This window comes from Caretta caretta, chromosome 3, assembly GCF_965140235.1.
Source record: "Caretta caretta isolate rCarCar2 chromosome 3, rCarCar1.hap1, whole genome shotgun sequence".
Lineage (NCBI taxonomy): Eukaryota > Metazoa > Chordata > Testudines > Cheloniidae > Caretta > Caretta caretta.
In genome coordinates, this window is record NC_134208.1 from 95,545,409 (window position 1) to 95,564,218 (window position 18,810).

General features: G+C 42.0%; 1 protein-coding gene across 3 annotated transcripts in view; it reads left to right on the forward strand.

Annotated features, from left to right (window-relative positions):
• The first annotated feature begins 2,177 nt into the window (after nt 1-2,177).
• Nucleotides 2,178-18,810, forward strand: part of NKAIN2 (sodium/potassium transporting ATPase interacting 2) — a 779,150-nt gene continuing 762,517 nt past the window's right edge. For 2 of the 3 annotated variants that reach the window (XM_048844654.2, XM_048844656.2), the window contains exon 1: nt 2,178-3,257. In XM_048844654.2, coding sequence (XP_048700611.2) covers nt 3,204-3,257 — 54 coding nt within the window. In that variant the 5' untranslated portion in view covers nt 2,178-3,203. The remainder of the gene's footprint in view (nt 3,258-18,810) is intronic. The other variant, XM_075126714.1, reaches the window with a different exon arrangement.

Genomic DNA, 18,810 nt, shown 5'->3' on the forward strand with positions numbered 1-18,810 from the left:
CTCTACGTAAAAGAATAAACGGACACAAATCAGACGTCAAGAATTATAACATTCAAAAACTAATCGGAGAACACTTCAATCTCTCTGGTCACTCGATTACAGACCTAAAAGTGGCAATTCTTCAACAAAAAAACTTCAGAAACAGACACCAATGAGAAACTGTTGAATTGGTATTAATTTGCAAACTGGACACCATTAACTTTAGGCTTGAATAAAGACTGGGAGTGGATGTGTCATTACACAAAGTAAAACTATTTCCCCATGTTTATTCCCCCCCACCCCACTGTTCCTCACACGTTCTTGTCAACTGCTGGAAACGGCCCACCTTGATTATCACTACAAAAGGATTTTTTTTCTCCTGCTGGTAATAGCTCACCTTACCTGATCACTCTCCTTACAGTGTGTATGGTAACAGCCATTGTTTCATGTTCTCTGTGTACATAAAATCTCCCCACTGTATTTTCCACTGCATGCATCCGATGAAGTGAGCTGTAGCTCATGAGAGCTTATGCTCAAATAAATTTGTTATTCTCTAAGGTGCCACAAGTACTCTTTTTCTTTTTTCTGGAGTGAGGCATTCATTCACAGTGAGTATCCAGTGGCACTGCATGTCCATTGTGCAAGTCACTGTCTAAATTTGATTAGTAAACCTAGTGAGATTCCTGCCATTCATAATTGTTGGTATAATTGCTAAAACAACATCATTAATCAGTAACTCAGCCAAAAGAGTGACCTCCCTGGAACATTGTGTCGAGTGTTTCTGATGACACAGCAGGTAAATGGCTTTGCAGTCTTACAGATACTAGATAGTTTAAATGACATAATGCTGTATTTTCCCCCACAAACTTTACCCACATATTTTGGACACCTTGGAAATCAAAAAGACTGGAACACACCAGCCAATGCAAATATTTTCCATAGTGCTTCACAAGACACTGAATTTATCTCTTCCAACAGTCTTGAAGCAATTTTGAGTAACATCAGAAGTTGTATGCAGTGCGCTTATAGCTGTATCAGTTCCAGGATATTGGAGAGACAAGGTGGGTGAGGTAATATCTCTTATTAGACCACCTTCTGTTGGTGAAAAAGACAAACCTCTGAGCTACACAGAGCTCTTCTACAGGTCTGGGAAAGGTACCCAGAGTGTCATAGCTAAATACAAGATTGAAAGATTCTTTACCATAAGCACACATTCTAAGGGACCATTCAAGGTAAAGTGGCCTGTTAACACCCCTCCAGTCATAGGACAAAAAAAGGGAGTTAGTGGGTTACAGATAGTTATAATAAACCATAAGTCCAGTGTCTTTATTAAGACGATATCTTTTAGTGTCTAGCAAAGTTGTGAATTTAAACTCCTAGACTCATCTTTTGAAAGTGTTGTGCAGATTTCCTTTCAGGATGAGGACTGACAAGTCAGATATGGAATAATCGCTTTGTGAAAAGTGTTCACCCATAGGGGACAGGGTGTTGTTGTCTTTTATCATTTTCCTGTGAGTTCATTTGAGATCATAGTGATTGTCTGGTTTCACCCACATAGTTGCTACTAGGGCTACACCACACGTTGTGATAGGCATGTGTATGAATCCATGGAGCTTGAAACCTGTGTTGTGCAGGGAGATGTTGATCATTGCAGCAGTGGAGATATATCTGCAGATCCTGCATCTGTTCTGGCAGGATCTGGTGCTGCTTTCAGTTGATGTGCCCTGATCTGTGGGGCGCTTGCTTCTGATGATGAGCTTGGCAGTGTGTGTGTGTGTGTGTTGGAAGTGTGGGTGTGGGGGGAGGAGGTTCAGGAAAGATTTCCCATTCTTTTGCTCCCTCCACCAGATCTGCCCCACCATCCAACCCACTCCCCATTTCCCAAGCCCCTCTCCTCTTTCCAGCAGCCGCCCCCCACAAGTCACCTTCCAGTCAACCTTCCCCTGGGCTTCCCTCCGCTCATCCCTTCCATCGCTTTTGAGCAAGGAGAACTGGGGGCCCCAAGGGAAGCCGCTTCTCTTTCTGCAGGGACCTGGGACGCGCTCCTGGGCGGCGTGGGGCGGAGGCGCCGAGGGCCAGGTCCCAGCCAGGTGCCCCCCCGTGGCACTGCCCGCGTTTCGCGCCGTTCCTCCCGCGGTGCCCCGGCAGGCGGCAGCAGAGAGCTCCTCCCGCGCCCAGTCCAGATCGCTCTCTGAGCGGCAGCCGCCGCCGCCCCTTCCAAAAATGGGAGCGGGGGCGGGGGTCTGGCCGAGCGGGGACCTCGCAGCCTCAAGTGCCCCCGCGGCTCCCGGAGAGGAGCCGCGTCCCCACCGCAGCCGGCACCTCCGCCCGCCCCGGTACCTGACCCAAAGAGCAGCCCCCTCCTCCCCAGCATCTGCCGCCAGAGCGCGTGTGGCAGCCACAGCAGCTCCCGCCACCGCCCACCGCCAAGGCCGCCCGGCTGCGCGGGCAGGGGGAGCTCGGGGAAGTGAAGATTTCACCGCTGGCTGGTGAGGGGGGGGAGCAGCAAAGTCTGTTGCAGAGCCCGAGCCCTGAGGGGAGTGGGCACCCCTCCTCCCTTCCCCGCGTCTCAGCCGGGCTGCGCTGGAGCAGGCAGAGCAGCGGCAGCCCCCACGTTGCGAGCCAGCCCCGTGCCATGCCGCTGAGCAGCCGCCGCCAGCTCCGTGCCACGCTCTCCTCCCGCTGCTACTGCGCGGGGAGCCCGGCCGGCGCCGCATGGAGCCGCTGAAGCCTTCGCCCAGGGGAGTCGGGAGACCCGGCTAAGCCTCCCAGCAGAGGGGCGGCCGCTGCTGGCGCTGCCCGAGACCCGGCTGGGAGAGAGGAGGAGGAAGGGGGCGCGCTGCTGCCCAGCATGAACTGAGCTCGGCCCCGCCGCCGCCCTGGAGGCTTTGCGAGCTGAGCTGGGGGGCAGGCTTTGAAGCCCAGATGCCTCTGGGGCTTCGCGGCACAGCGCGGCTGCTCCTGCTGGCACCTGGCGCAGCATTGCCCCCCGCGCTGCCGCCGACGCGCTCGCTGGAGGCTCGCTCCGTGGTGCACAGGGAGAGCGAAGGTAGCAGCGGCTGCTAACCCGGCGCAGCGGGTCCTAATGCCTGTCATTTCCCGGGACGCGCTGGCGGCGGCGGCAGCAGGCGAAAGCCCCCGGAGCCCCGCTCAGGTGTGCCTGGCCTCTCCCGCCATCTGATTGGATCAAGTTGGGCTCTACGTGGCGAGGGCTCTTGGAAACCATGGGTTATTGCAGCGGCAGGTGCACGCTGATCTTTGTCTGTGGCATGCAACTGGTAAGTGACACGGCGCTGTGTGCGGTGCCTCTCGGCAATAGTGGCAAAGAAGTGCAGGGCAGAGGCTGACACATGGGCTGCAAGGGGGAGGTGGAAGGTAAAAAAAAAAAAAAAAAAAAGAAAAGACTTTTCAGTGGATCATTGACACAAGGTATCATTGATCACATGGAGCTACTGTCCCAGCTGTCTTAAAATAAACCCCCCAAACGAGGGAACTCCCTGAAATGGGAGAGATCTGGTGGTACCTTTGATACGCATTGGAAAAAAGGGTCTGTTACAGGTGTTGCTTAGACAGCTATAGAGTTTTGTACATACAGTAAAGTTAATAAAACAAAACCTCAGGACAGTTTTGACAGGCATTGGCTAAACTTGGTGTCTGGTTTCTTTCAACAAACTGATATTTAGTTAGCACTCAGGGATGCCATTGTTATTAGTCATGAACAGCTTGCCACACAGGTGTGAGTGAATTTACCACTGACTTTTTCTGCAGTTATGTTTCTTCTTTCAGTATTAGTAACTGATGTTTAATTGCATTGCATTGTTACAGAAGTGAAAACAAATGCTAGAATGCATTGCAGATATTGTATTCGTAGCCATCAGACATAAAAACAGTATTGAGTTTAGAAAGTATGCAAGAGAGGTACAATAACTTAGAAAAGGCTTAAAGGTAGATCTACTTATCAAAAATATGGAATAGGTAAACATACCCTGGCACTCTAAAGTGACTGCACATTTTTAATGAACTGCTAACAAGCTAAAGAAAATCCATTTCCTTTTCTGTATTATATATGAGAATTTCCATCTGGATTATTGTCTGATTTGAGAGGATGGTGGAATTTGTAGAATTCAAATTAAATGCGATGCAAGTACACATCACTAAGGACCCAGCCACAAAAAATGCCACCTCTCTGAATTTCAATTGTCCAAGTGTGGAACATGTGGTAGAGGACTTCTTTAAGCAGTTAACCTTGATCGGGAATGAAATAATTAACATTACCTACTCCCCTGTATCTCTTATTGTATAGTCTTGCTGGAAAAGCCTGAGCTGGTATCAATGGCAACCAGCATTACCACCAATTCTTCCAATGGAGATAGGTACTAAGAAGACTGCAGAAGAAACCAATGGATTTCAGAGTCCTAAATCAAATCTACTTTTTATGTACTGTCAGTAGAACTGAAGCACAAATGTCTGTGGTCTTTTATATATGTTGTGATTAATCCTTTATCCTTCTGTGTTGTGGGAAGCCTTCTGTTTGTACAAATGGTGTTCTCAGAAGTTATCTGATCCTTTGTATTTGGTAAAAAGAAAAGGAGTGCTTGTGGCACCTTAGAGACTAACAAATTTATTTGAGCATAAGCTTTCGTGAGCGAGCTGTAGCTCACGAAAGCTTATGCTCAAATAAATTTGTTAGTCTCTAAGGTGCCACAAGTACTCCTTTTCTTTTTGCGGATACAGACTAACAGGGCTGCTACCCTGAAATCTGTCATTATGCAAGGCTTTGTATCTGGTATATTTTAGTAGATTTCATTTATTCATATGTAGTCTCTAAAGAAAAACTTGAATAGAAGTCTGTAGTACATGAGGAATGTAATCTTTTCCCAGCAATTTGGAAACATAAAACACATCATTTAAGTTTTCCAGATCTATTTAAGTTTCAGACCCATGCTTTTCATTTTCTGTGAAAAGGCAACAAAAAGTTTAAAATGTACGTCATATGGACAAAAGATCCCTTTGAAGAAATATTAGCTGGAGTGAATTAGCTTCTGAAGGTGCAGAGATGTAAAAACTTTCTTGTTCTTAGGGTCTGCACATTTGCTAACTGTGTGTGTATGTGTGTGTAAAAACAAACAAATAAAAACACCTCTCAGGGATATGTGAGTAAGTGAAATAATGCAGGATCTTGTTTCATATTATTTTACTTTTTTATTTTAACTTGGTAGGGTCCTAGAATAAGTAAAATATAATCTAAGTACTGTATTCCACCATTGCTTACAAAACCTTTGAGAATCAATATATTTCAAATAGACTGCAAGGCACTACTGTTCCCCTTTTTGACCCGAGCTACTCAAAAAATCAGCGTTTAGTTGGTTGGTCCAGTTAGGAGGAGAAAGGGTAATAGGTACTTCTCTGATGCAGTTTAGTTTGTTTACAAGGATTGTACAAAGTCCTGTGTCTCTGAATGCAGAAGGAATCAAATAGCAGAAAACAGCTTCTTTTGCTCACAGCACCAAGAGTACTTTTAGTTTGCACCCCTGACCCCAAAACATCTCCCCATATATCTTCCAGGGTCAACTTCTTTCAGCTGTTTCTTCAGGCTCTCTCTCTGTTTCCTGTGCTTATCCCACTTTTTTCTTTTGTTCTGCCTTCTCCCCACCCCCAGCCCTGTCTAAAACAGTATTCAACAAAAGCTCCTGGGTGAGCTCACATACTCGTTGTCTTAAGTGGGGGCTTATATTTACAGTTATGCTAATTGAAAGGTGTATTCAGACCTGTCAATCTCCATGGGGTTTTTAACTTGACTATAACAAGATTTGAGCGAGCTCATACCATTACATAGTGTCCTGACAAACCTGAAAGCTTTAATTTCTTTACTGCACAAGAAGGGGCACATTACTTCTAACCCCCCCCACCTCAATTATACTGTATCTGCGTAGTGACATTTCAGTAGATCAAAAATATAGTTGGCTATACAAGAATACTCTTCTTACTTTACAAAGGTCGTGTCCCCCCCACTTTATGTGCCGTCGCATTGATATAAGTCATGAGCCTTCAAACCCTTTCTCATATGAGTACTTCCATTGATTGATTGGTGTGAGTGTGTAACGACTGTTTAGACGTCAGCCCTGATCTACACTAGAAAATTAAGTTGGCTTAACTGCATTGCTTAGGGATGTAAAAAATCCACACCCCTGAGCTGCGTAGTTAAGCCAGCCTAACGTTTATGTAGACAGTGCTAGGTCGATGGAAGACTGCTTCTGTTGACCTACCTACTGCCTCTCAGGGAGGCGGATTACCTACGCCAATGAGAAAATTGCACTGAAGAGCTACAGTAGTGCAGGTGCAGGGCAGTAGCAGTGCCACTGTAGCATTTCGAGTGTAGACAAGTCCCTAGCTACCATCGCTTGGGGAGATGGTGTTCCTACAGGGATGGAAAAACTTCTTCCGTTGCTATAGGCTGTGTCTATATACATGTCTGTGCTGGCATAGCTATGGCACCAGAGCTATGCCACTGTAATCTCTGTAGAGTAGAATGGCCTAAATTTTCAGGATTCAGCCCATAATTAGCAGCCATGTTGATGCAGATGAAGATGATAAAAAAATGAAGAAAAGTTAACTGGCATGATATTGTGAAGCAGCATTACTTGACTGTTGATAATTTTTTTGTCAACATTTTTAACAGAGAACATTTGTATTGAAAAACCAATGGTTTAATTTGGAAAACAATTATAAAACATAGAAAATACACTTTTAAGGAAAAAAGTTTCTGATTTTAAGAAAGGAAAGGGGTTTTGCACTTGTGTTTCTGTTAGAAGAATTTTTGCATATTTGCTTAGTATAGATGTAGTGATTTAGTTAGTCTTGGCAGGGTTGGCAAAATATGTAATACAATGGTATATTGTTGAGCATTAGAAAAGTTGCTGCAGGCTTATCTGTACAGTGTATGGCCAATCTCCGAAATGGACCATAAAGGCTAAATTTTCAAAGAATGCATCAGGAATGCTGTTAGATACACTTGAGAGCACCTGCTCAAACACAGAATTCCAACTGCACACTGATCAGTGCTCCCTTGCTTAACATACAGAGTCCCTCCTATTTGTGCTCTCACTTGTATTATGCAAAGCAGCTTCTGACAGTTCATTTTCTTCTGCATTTATTAACCAATAAGAAAAATTAATGCTCTTGTGACTGAGGCTGGAATGCTGTGTCCAGTTCTGGTACCCAGCATTCAAGAAGGATGTTGATAAATTGGAGAGGTTTCAGAGAAGAGCTACGAGAATGATTAAAGGATTAGAAAACATGCCAAATAGTTATAGATTGAGCTCCTTGAATCCATTTAGTTTAACAAAGAGAAAATTAAGGGGTGACTTGTTTGCAGTCTATAGGTACCTACATGAGGAACAAATATTTAATAATGGGCTCTTCAATCCAGCAGAGAAAGGTAAGATTATCCAATGGCTGGAACTGAAGCTAGACAAATTCAGATTGGAAAAAAGGCAAAGTTTTAACAGTGAGAGTCATTAATCACTGGAACAATGTACAAAGAGTTATAGTGGATTCTCCAACACTGACAATTTTTAAATCAACATTGGATGATTGGAAAACATTGGATGTTTTCTCAAAGGATCAGGAATTTATTTTGAGGAAGTTCTATGGCCTGTATTATACAGGAGGTCAGACTAGATGATCACAATGTTTCCTTCTGGCCTTAGAATCTGTGAACCTGTAGCAGGTAAGAGTTAATTTTGCTGATGTCAGGTCCAAACTGTTAATTAATTTAGTATATGAAAATAATCCCAGTATACCTCTTAATTCTTCAAAGATATTAAACTGATTCTTTGTAAATTTATCTCCTCCTTCTCAAGAGGCCACCAAGCATGGATGTGTGTGAGTTGTGGTCTCTGTTTCTTTCACTTCTGACCCAGATTCCATGTTGCTTTGAGAGGGAGTCTCCACTATTCTACCTCTTCCCCAGCCTCTCGGCCTTTTTTTCTTTTGGGTCTCCTTTCCCATTAATAGCTCTACTGGCTGCCTATGCTGTTGCTTACAGTCTTCTCAACCAGCGGAAAAATGAAACTGACAGTCTAGTTGTCAGTTTCGGTGCTGTCCATAAAGGTCAGAAGAGCAGTAATGAAACTGGCCAGAGCCTTTTCAGTTTCCCTCTGTTGCTGTGAGGGAAAACTATGAACAATGGCAGAAGCACTGAGCCGGTCAGCAGGAAATTCAGGAAGACGGTACTTCATTTTGTCAAACTTGGAAGTTATCGTCATAAGCAAAGGCTAGAAATTTTAAAGTGGAATTTAAAATTCTTCAGAAATTAATAGCTTATCACTCCACTTCTGTTCACTGTGGAAAGGGTCTCACTTCCCAGAGGCAAGTAGGTAAATGGTATTCTCCATCTCATGCAATATTTTATACTATTTTTATATGTCACTATTTACATTTTTCTTTGTGTTCTATACTGTCATGAGGTCCATTACTGTCCTGGCTGGTCTGGGGATTAGCTCCTTCCAAGTCCGATGTCCCTTTCTTCGAATCGTGGTACCCCTCTCAATCTGGGACTCAGCTACCCCTTCTTAGAGACTCAGCCCTCCAGCCAGGTCACTAGGTCCTCTCCTTCTTGGGTAGCAAAGTCCTCGGATGCAATCCCAAGCAGTCTTCTGCTCCATGTCCCAGTCTGTGCCACTTCAGCGGTTGGTAGAGGAACCCATCCCCACCCTCTACTCCAAGTTCCAGTCCAGGACCCGTGTCTAGCAACTGTGATCTGCTTGCATCCAGAGCCTGTTGCTGTTTCCACTGGACTCTTTCCTACTTCTCTGCTCTTATCTTCTGCACACACACACTCTCCCCCACTCTGGATTTATCAACCCAAACTCTCTGCAGACTACCTTAATCTGTAGTCTTAAACATATCTTCCTTCTCTCAAGGTGTGACTGCAAACTACTTCCCCTGTAGCCCTTTTCTGCTGCCAAATTCCTGGCTTTATACCAACCCTGCCTGTTTCTTTCTAGCTGGACTCCATCCTCCATCAGCTTTTCAATCCCTGACTCTCCCCTTGTGTGGGGTGGACACCTTGTCACATATACCTGATTGGTTATAATAAATTGTACGCATGAATGTTAGGCAGAAAATTTATAGATACACCTAACAAATAGGCATCAAGTTTTTGAAATGTTACTAGTCATTGTGGGCACCACAATTTTTGGATGCTCAACTTCAGTTGCTTTAAAGGGGCCTGATTTTCAAAGCGTATTTACTCAGGACTTTCTGAAAGTCAAGACACCCAAAAAAACTGATACAGCCAAAATTACTAGTCATTTCTGAAAATGTAGGCCAGGCATGGGGACCTTTTTTTTTATCGGGGCCATTGACCTACCAAAAAAATCAATGGCGGGCCACGCACGTTCAATTCACGTGCCCAGGGGGGCGCAGAGGCTCGGTGCTTGTGGCTTCAGCTCCTCGGTGGGGGGGTACCACGAGCACTGGCTCGCCCGCCATGGGCAGGAAGCCCCAAGCCTCGGGAAGCTCCAAGCCTCAGCACCCCTCCCACCCCCCCCCCCCACCCACAGGGCTGGAACCACAAGTGCTGGCTTGGCCTCCGCAGGGCTGGAGCTGTGAGTGCCGGCTTGTCCTACTGTGGGAGGAAGAGTCTCTGCGCCCCCCCCCCCCCCCCCGGGCAGGTGAGTTTAATGTGTGTGGCCCACGGGCTGGATGAAAATGAACAAGGGACCAGATCTGGCCTGTAGACTGTAGGTTCCCCATCCCTGATGTAGGCTTTAATTCTTATCTGTGCTTTATGCTGGTTAAAGTAGTGATCAGATACTTAATGGATTCTGACAGCTTGCTTCAAAAACTCCCTTGAGTTTCATGCCCTTGCACAAATTATTAACATGAGTGTAGAGAAAACTCAAACAATTTATTTCAGAAACAACACCAATTGGGGTAATTTCTATGCTTATCTGTGATATTGATGTACTGTATGTGAACCCATACTTAGTTATACTGTTGCACCTGTATGCACATATTTGTTCTGCTGGACATAAAGCCCTGTAAACTTTCAAATGGTGGAAATGAATTACATAGAATCAGAAAGTAATATCTGCAGTATGCCTTTCATGGTCAGAGGTACAACTAATCTACAGTGCTAGCCTTCATACTTACAGAATTTTCTCTTCCAATTATTGCATAAACTATAAAACGATACATTTAACCACGCAGAACCAGAGCTTTAATCTTTGGAGAACAAGTGTGCCTTAGTGATAATTTTTTGTAAAAAGTAAGAAATATAACCTATCAAACTTCGGCTTGAACAGCAAGCAATCTTTATGCTCATTTTTATCTGTCATGAACAGAATATTTTAAATCATCATTACTGGAAAACTTGTAGATTCTGTCATGCATTGTGGTGTAGGCTTTTCATGTCAGAAACTGAGGTTGAACACCGGCTTAATGTCTGAAATGGGAATGGTAATTTCAGGTCTGTAGCAGTTTATATCACAATTCTACCCCACTTGATTTTGCTCAGTTTTGTATCATTAGTATCCTTATTTTAAGAGAAATCCTTGTCTGAATAGCTTGCAGATTGAATTATCAGCAGTCCTGCAGGGAGCTATGGCTATCCAGGTTAGAGCTGAGGTCACTTACAGAGCAGTATCAGAAAACTCACAGGGTTGTGCCTAAGCAATATTTACCAGATAGTTTTACAGAATAATTAACATTCCATTCTAGATGTGTTCTTACACCATGCCTTCACCATAATATCTGACTGTCTTCCAGCAGTGCATTAAGGGATGTAACTGACATCACGTTTGTGTTTGTTCTTTCATCCTCTCCCCAGCTGGGAGGTGTGTACAGGGTAGTGGTTTTTTTTTTTAATACTTTTGATAATGACACATATGTTGCTATATTTTTATGTTAGAGGAGGCCATGTCACAGAAATGTGCCTTGTACTTAGAGCGGAAGGTGTTAGGTTTGTGTGGTCCTTAGTTCACAAATCCATAGGCTTTTTAAAAGTACAAAGATTCTTTTTTTGCTTCTAGAACTGGGTCTCTGGATGCCTTCAAAATTGTGTTTGGGTTAAAAACAGGTTGTTTCTTCTTAAAAATTCTTTGTAGTTTTGTTTTAATTTTGTGAGAAAAAAATTGAATGGATGAAGATGAGCATCCTAGCCTCTTTCTGTTCCAAAATTTTCTGATGGCACTAACTCTACAAAGGAAGTAAACACAAATTTACCTGCAGCAGACGTTCAACAAATGTATATTTTTGAAAGCTGCTGTGTAATGCTGCAGAGTGCATTTGAGGAGTTGTCAGGATTATATAAGTCAAGGATTTGAGCTAGAATTCAAAGAACTAACATCTTTTGTTGCAATGGAGGAAATGTGTAGCCAACCTTTAAGATGAGTAAAAACTTGAGGGGCTGGGGGATACACAGTATATTTCTGTGCTGTTATTCAGATGAAATACTCCAAATTGATAACTAAGATCTTTATTTCTTAATATTTTTCAGGTTATGCGTGGTAACAGGTACAGAACTTCAGTATTACTAGAAGTAAGAGCTGTTATGTAACTGGATTGTAATGAGTTGACTTCCATGTAGTAGTGAATATGTAGAGAAATTCAGTGAAGGTACAAAAGTTTTTAACCATCAAAGATGTTTTATTCTTGTTCTAATGAAGTTTTGTTGTTGTTGGTTTTAAATATGAATAAACTAACATCGCTCTTCTAGAGGGAAATAATACTGCTTTCAATATCTGGTGAGTCAGAGGATGGAAGATCTAGTTCCTTCTAACTTGTAAAGTGATAAAGAGATATAGTGGCTTGAATGGACACCTCCTTGCCAGAGCCAACAAGTAGGTCCCAAGCTACTACCCAATTTATTTTAAAAAAATATGTAATATACCATTGTCTTGATGGTGTTTGAAAATATTTCACATTCTATAACTCTCTAGAAATGACATCTAGAGGGAGAAACTACTGATCTCTGTGTTCACTAAAAAGTAAACATGCATATCTAATAGTTCTATTCAACAGACATCATATTTATGCATTTTTAATTTCAAATATTGCTTTGAATTCATAAATAACTTATGAGAAATGTTTATCAGTTTAAGACTATCTGTTGATTCCTACTAAAATGTGCACATATACTATACCTCACAAGTGTCCTTCATTTTAAACTCATATTTACCTTTCATGCACAAACCTGCTGCTCTTCTATATATGTAATTGTACGTTTTTTAAATGAGAAATACTGGAGTGGGAAACTAAAGTCAGAAAAATGTTACTGATGTTGAAAAAAATTTACTCTTCATTGTTTTATGTTTCTTACACTGATAGCTTTCTAGTGCTCCTCTTTTTAGGCCATTTTACCTACATATGCTTTAATTCTGCTTTTATTGAAGAAACTGAATAAATGACCAATGACATCAGTGAGAGAAGGATTGGAGTCGTCATATCACTTATTTGCACCTGAGTAGGTTAAGGTTCAGGGTTTTGTTTAGTTTTTTCTTTCTTTTTTTTCCCCCTGCACATCACAAGGTCTTGATGGTAGAGTTTAGTAGAGAAGACACCAACATGAAGTTAATGATATCACTTCTAAGGGGAACTCAGTGTTTCTTCCAATATAACAATACCTACCACATTTATATTTTGTATCCCCTTTATAGAGTTACAACGCTCTAGTGGGAAGGGTGTGTGTGTGTGTGATTGCGGCCTAGTAAACAAATCCCTGAACTGGAACTCAGAAGAGCAGGATTCTATCCATAGCTCTTTCCATGGCCTTCTGCAATGACCTTGGGCAAGTCATATCACCTTTCTATGCTTCAGTTTCCATATCTCTAAAATTGGGATTTGATGATACATACTTCCTTGGAAAATCACTTTCAGATCTATTGATGAAAATGCTATAAAATAGGTTTAAAACATTGGTCAAACTGGACAGTGTCTACGCAAAAGAATAAATGGACACAAATCTGACATCAGGAATCATAACATCAAAAACTGGTAGGAGAACACTTCAACCTCTCTGGCCACTCAGTAAAAGACTTAAGGGTGGCAATTTTGCAACAGAAAAGCTTCAAAAACAGACTCCAACGAGAACTTGCTGAGCTTGAATTAATATGCAAACGAGATACCATTAACTTGGGTTTGAATAGAGACCATATTGAATCTATTTCCCCATGTTAAGTATCCTCCCACCTTCTTGTCAACTGTCTAAATGGGCCATCTTGATTATCACTACAAAAGTTTTTTTCTCCTGCTGATAATAGCTCATCTTAATTAATTAGCCTTTTACAGTTTGTATGGCAACTTCCACCTTCTCTGTATGTGTATATATACACCTTCTTATGTCTGATGAAGTGGGCTGTAGCCCACAAAAGCTTATGCTCTAATAAATTTGTTAGTCTCTAAGGTGCCACAAGCACTCCTGTTCTTTTTTCATAAAACAGGTAGGTATTCATCTTCTTCTTTCAGAAGACATTACTACAAAATCCTTTGCAGACTCTGCATCTATAAGGATCACATCACTTTCTTCTTAAGTCCAGCCACTTCTGGTGGTAGCATTGTCACAGCTGTTTCTTAACAGCACAGCAAGACACAGCAGAGTAGGAGAGAAGTGAACAATAATTTCTCTAATTAAACTACAATGGAAATTGAGACAGAGCAGAATATAGAACTGTTAATTGGAATTTAGCTGACATAAGCATAAATAGTACGTAAAATTTCATCTGTCCTATATTTAAGTAATGTTGCAGACCTAACAAAAGGGCCAGATTCTGGAGTAGTATATTACACCTTCCCAAATTCTTACACAGAAAACAGTTTATAGAATAAGATACTATTCACTAAGAGGAAGGATAGTGAATCTGGCTTAGAGACAAATGTTGGCTAATATTTGTATCTGAACTCTTAACTGCTTTCTGAATTAAAATAATTCTTTCTCAGGTGACTCATACTATGGTTCACTTTACTAATTAAAAATTCTTTTAGCATTCTCCACAGAAGGGCCTACTAATTGGCTCTCAACAATTATTTTCCTTTTAACTTTAAGATAAAAAGCTTTAGTGCAAAAAGGAAGATAGATACTATGATGTCTCTTTAGAACAATGCATGGGGGTATGAAAAGTAGTTATCCAATCATTCATAACAAAATGCGAAGCTTACAGATGTTGGCCATGACTGACAACGGCCCTGAGTTTTCCTTTATTCTCTGGTCACAGATTGAGCAGACTATCACAGAAACTATTATAAAGCATTGAAACAAAGGAGAGAAAAAGCCAGTTGTATATCATTGCTCCTTTCACAAATAAAACCACAAATATGTTATGCCTAAGAAGACCCTGTTCAATGTTCATTGGAACCACCAGTGACATGGGTTTTTATGATAACACTAGTTACTGGCCAGTCATGTCATTGCATCATTATTCAAGTTGGCAGTGCAAAAGACAAGAAAACATTAGGAGTTAAGGGACTACTAAAGAGGAGGAGGCTGATCTGGAAAATAATTTTTAAATACAGATGCTGTATTTCTTGTTAATGATGTTGCAAAGCTTTTAAAAACAATGTGCACAACCACTCCCATCCCATGTGTTTTAGGCCAATCATATTTTTAGTTTCTTTGACATTATCAGTTACTAGTCACGACAGCCACTCGTGATAAGCCAGGTGATGGCACTAGTAGCATTGATTGTAAGACTCTGGCTCAAATTTACTGTATACTGAAAAGAGAGTTCATTGTCTTGTGTTTTCCATGGTAAGCAAAGCCCTCATGATAACTGACAGTAAAACTGGACAGTAACTGGGACTTGCAAAAAGAAACCACAACAAACTGCAGCTGTATGTAGCATCCAGGAACACACCAATAATGTTTTGTTTCAATTTTTGGCAGCCTCTAAGAATAGTTAGGGGCTCAGTCATCTAGTGCAATGCATTTACTTGTAATGAATGCTATAACTCATAGTTGGGGCTATTATAGTAGGTAAAGAAGAAGAAGTTCTGAAAGAGATTTTGTGCTGTATAATGCTCAATTGTTCCTTTCCAGATTCAGAGTAAGAAAGTTATTGATGCACACTGATAAAGTGGTATTTGTTGTACAAAATCAGATAGGCATATGAACAGTACTAAAAGGCAGCTAGTTTAATGAGTCCTGTTTGCTGCACACATGTGCTGCTCTCATGAATTTGAATAAAAATGCTTTTTGTGGTTGCTGGTATTTGCAATCATTCTTATTTTGTAGTATACATAAAAATATCATCATGTGGGTCCCATGTCAGTATTATATCTGTCATGACTAGCTCTCTGTTAGGGGTCAACTATTCCTCTCTGTACAAAACATGCATATAACTCCCACAGATAATAAAGTTCTGAGTGTAATTCACCACAGCATTACTCTAATTTATGCTTATATAACTCTGTTGGTTTCAATTAAACACTGATATAAAACAGGAATAGTACAGTTCTGAACCAAATCAATGCAAATTATTCAATGGAGACTAGACCCTTATATTTGTATAGTTAGAGTGTGTTTGCAGTGCTGATGTTAGAGAATAAAAGGCCAGTGGTAACATATGCTGGATAAGACTCCTTGATCTTGACTTTAATACAGGAGACCCTTATAAAAGGCATGTGCTGGAAAATAGAGTATATTTGGACAGCAAAATCATATTAATTGCCTTCACTAGAAAAGAAGGGTCAGATTCTTAGGTGCTCCAACAGCGCAAAGCAGGTGGGAAGCTGGTTTAACTGGCTCCCTGAGGATTCTCCTTGTGTAAGGGAAATCTGAGTTGTATAGAGCCAGCATAGTAGTTCTACACTGACACTCACCATAAGGGGCATTCTTGGAATAAAGGAGGTGTGGCTGGGGCATTCCTATGACCCAGAAATCCAAAGCTGCCAGGAGCATCGGACCTGGATGGCGCTAATCCCCAGACCAGCCAGGAGGAGGTGCCCAGGAATATGAGCTGTCTACTGACACCGCAGATGAGAGAGCCATCTACTGACACCATATCTATTAATAACTAACTGTTTACACATGCAGACACAGAGCTCTCCTTTAAAAAGTGCTCCCCTAATTCTGTGCAGAGTGAAGCTCAGTCAGACTAGAGCATTTAGCCAGATGTAGTCCCATGTTTATGTAAATGTTTCCTATTTTTTTTTTATATAAAACCCTCAAACTAATTAAAAGATTGTATACCATATTTGGAATGAGGTGCATATTTTTAAACACTGAACAGAATAGAACACTCTTTAATGAGAGCAGGAACAATTATTACTAAGACAGTGACCACTATTCCAGACAATTTTGTTGAGGATTTCAGTGGTCTAAAGTGATCTAAAACTTCTGTACTGAATGGATTGAATGGACTGATTGAATGGATACGCTTTTGTATTTCATTATTTGAGAATTTTGCATTGAACAAGGGATGTTTTGTTGGCTTTTGACACCCTGGTAGCATGTTTTTATTTGAACTAGAGAGCCTGGGTTTATGATAGGGATCCTCTTATCATAAGTTTTTTTTGGCCTCTGGAGGAAGAATGGATGGAAGAATGGAAGGCCCCAGCAGCATTGATCAGTCAGCACTACTATTAACAGGTTCAATAACAATCGCTCTCTCAGTAAGGTGATCAGGTGGGAATTGGGAGATAAAAATACAGCCGGTGGAAAACTCCAAAGAAAAGTCACTTTTAAAAGAAATCCGTGCCTGACAAAAGTAAAAATTGATAATGCTGGCAAGAATTAGGCAGAGGCCATGCAACCTGCCTCAAAGAGTTATATCAATGTACTTAAAGCTTGAGTGTAGAACACTGTCGTCACATTACTGCATCTGTCTTTGAACAGACACGCATTACTTTAGCTTAGGTGACATGGCCCCAACCCCACATCCTGGATCTTAGTATTTCCAAACTTTGGGAAAGTTTGATGCCAAACTTTGCATCCAGGCCCATCCCTACAATTTAGGATTCCATTTTGACTAGTCATATGATGGCAGGACAAGAGAGTAAAGCCCCATCCCCATCTGTGCTCACAGTAGGACAACTCAGATTTTGGCTGGGGCTTGGGGTAGACTAGGGGCTACACACCCAATATTCTCCCTTTGAGTATGTGGATGATGGGAGGGAACGAGGGTGGAGCCAGGACTGCACCATCCTTACTTCTTGCAATGGCCTGACTCAATCCAGGGGAATTAGCTGTAACCTGAAAAGGTGAAGTAACCTATTTCCTCTTTGCCCAAGGCAAGAAGGAGAAGAGGAAAGGAATTGTGACTTCTTTCCTGGAGTGGTCTTTCGTACATGTGACCCCTTATTTAAAGGATCAATCTAGTCCTCAGTGATGAGGATGAATATTAGGTTCATTTCTACTAAAACTGTTCTATCTGTCACCAAAGCTATGCTAAAACCCAAATGGAGATAAGTATAAGGTCAGTATATTAACATTCAGCCACCTGAATCCTCGGGAATGTCAAAGTTGATCAAGATAAAGCATAGTTCATGAACTGTATTTTTAAAAGGTCAAGAAGTGAAGATGATTTACTTATTTCAGTTGAAATTTGCCAGGTCTGGGGTTAGGGTGAAGGGAAAAAAAAAATAAAACTTGAGAGCTATTTATGTGTTTAGATCAACAATTGTGTCAACCCCAGCTGTTTGTGAATATTGTCCACGTCTACATAAATATTTTTCAATACTAATTCCTTTCAAAGTAATGATGTGCTTAAGACACACTTTCTGCATTTTGGCTTTGAATTAGTGTTCCAGGAACGTGGAAAGTCTTACTTTTTCCACAGATAATCATAGAATCATAGAATCATAGAATATAAGGGTTGGAAGGGACCCCAGAAGGTCATCTAGTCCAACCCCCTGCTCAAAGCAGGACCAATTCCCAGTTAAATCATCCCAGCCAGGGCTTTGTCAAGCCTGACCTTAAAAACCTCTAAGGAAGGAGATTCTACCACCTCCCTAGGTAACGCATTCCAGTGTTTCACTACCCTCTTAGTGAAAAAGTTTTTCCTAATATCCAATCTAAACCTCCCCCACTGTAACTTGAGACCATTACTCCTCGTTCTGTCATCTGATACCATTGAGAACAGTCTAGAGCCATCCTCTTTGGAACCCCCTTTCAGGTAGTTGAAAACAGCTATCAAATCCCCCCTCATTCTTCTCTTCTGCAGGCTAAACAATCCCAGCTCCCTCAGCCTCTCCTCATAACTCATATGTTCCAGACCCCTAATCATTTTTGTTGCCCTTCGCTGGACTCTCTCCAATTTATCCACATCCTTCTTGAAGTGTGGGGCCCAAAACTGGACACAGTACTCCAGATGAGGCCTCACCAATGTCGAATAGAGGGGAACGATCACGTCCCTCGATCTGCTCGCTATGCCCCTACTTATACATCCCAAAATGCCATTGGCCTTCTTGGCAACAAGGGCACACTGCTGACTCATATCCAGCTTCTCGTCCACTGTCACCCCTAGGTCCTTTTCCGCAGAACTGCTGCCTAGACATTCGGTCCCTAGTCTGTAGCTGTGCATTGGGTTCTTCCGTCCTAAGTGCAGGACCCTGCACTTATCCTTATTGAACCTCATCAGATTTCTTTTGGCCCAATCCTCCAATTTGTCTAGGTCCTTCTGTATCCTATCCCTCCCCTCCAGCGTATCTACCACTCCTCCCAGTTTAGTATCATCCGCAAATTTGCTGAGAGTGCAATCCACACCATCCTCCAGATCATTTATGAAGATATTGAACAAAACCGGCCCCAGGACCGACCCTTGGGGCACACCACTTGATACCGGCTGCCAACTAGACATGGAGCCATTGATCACTACCCGTTGAGCCGTTGGT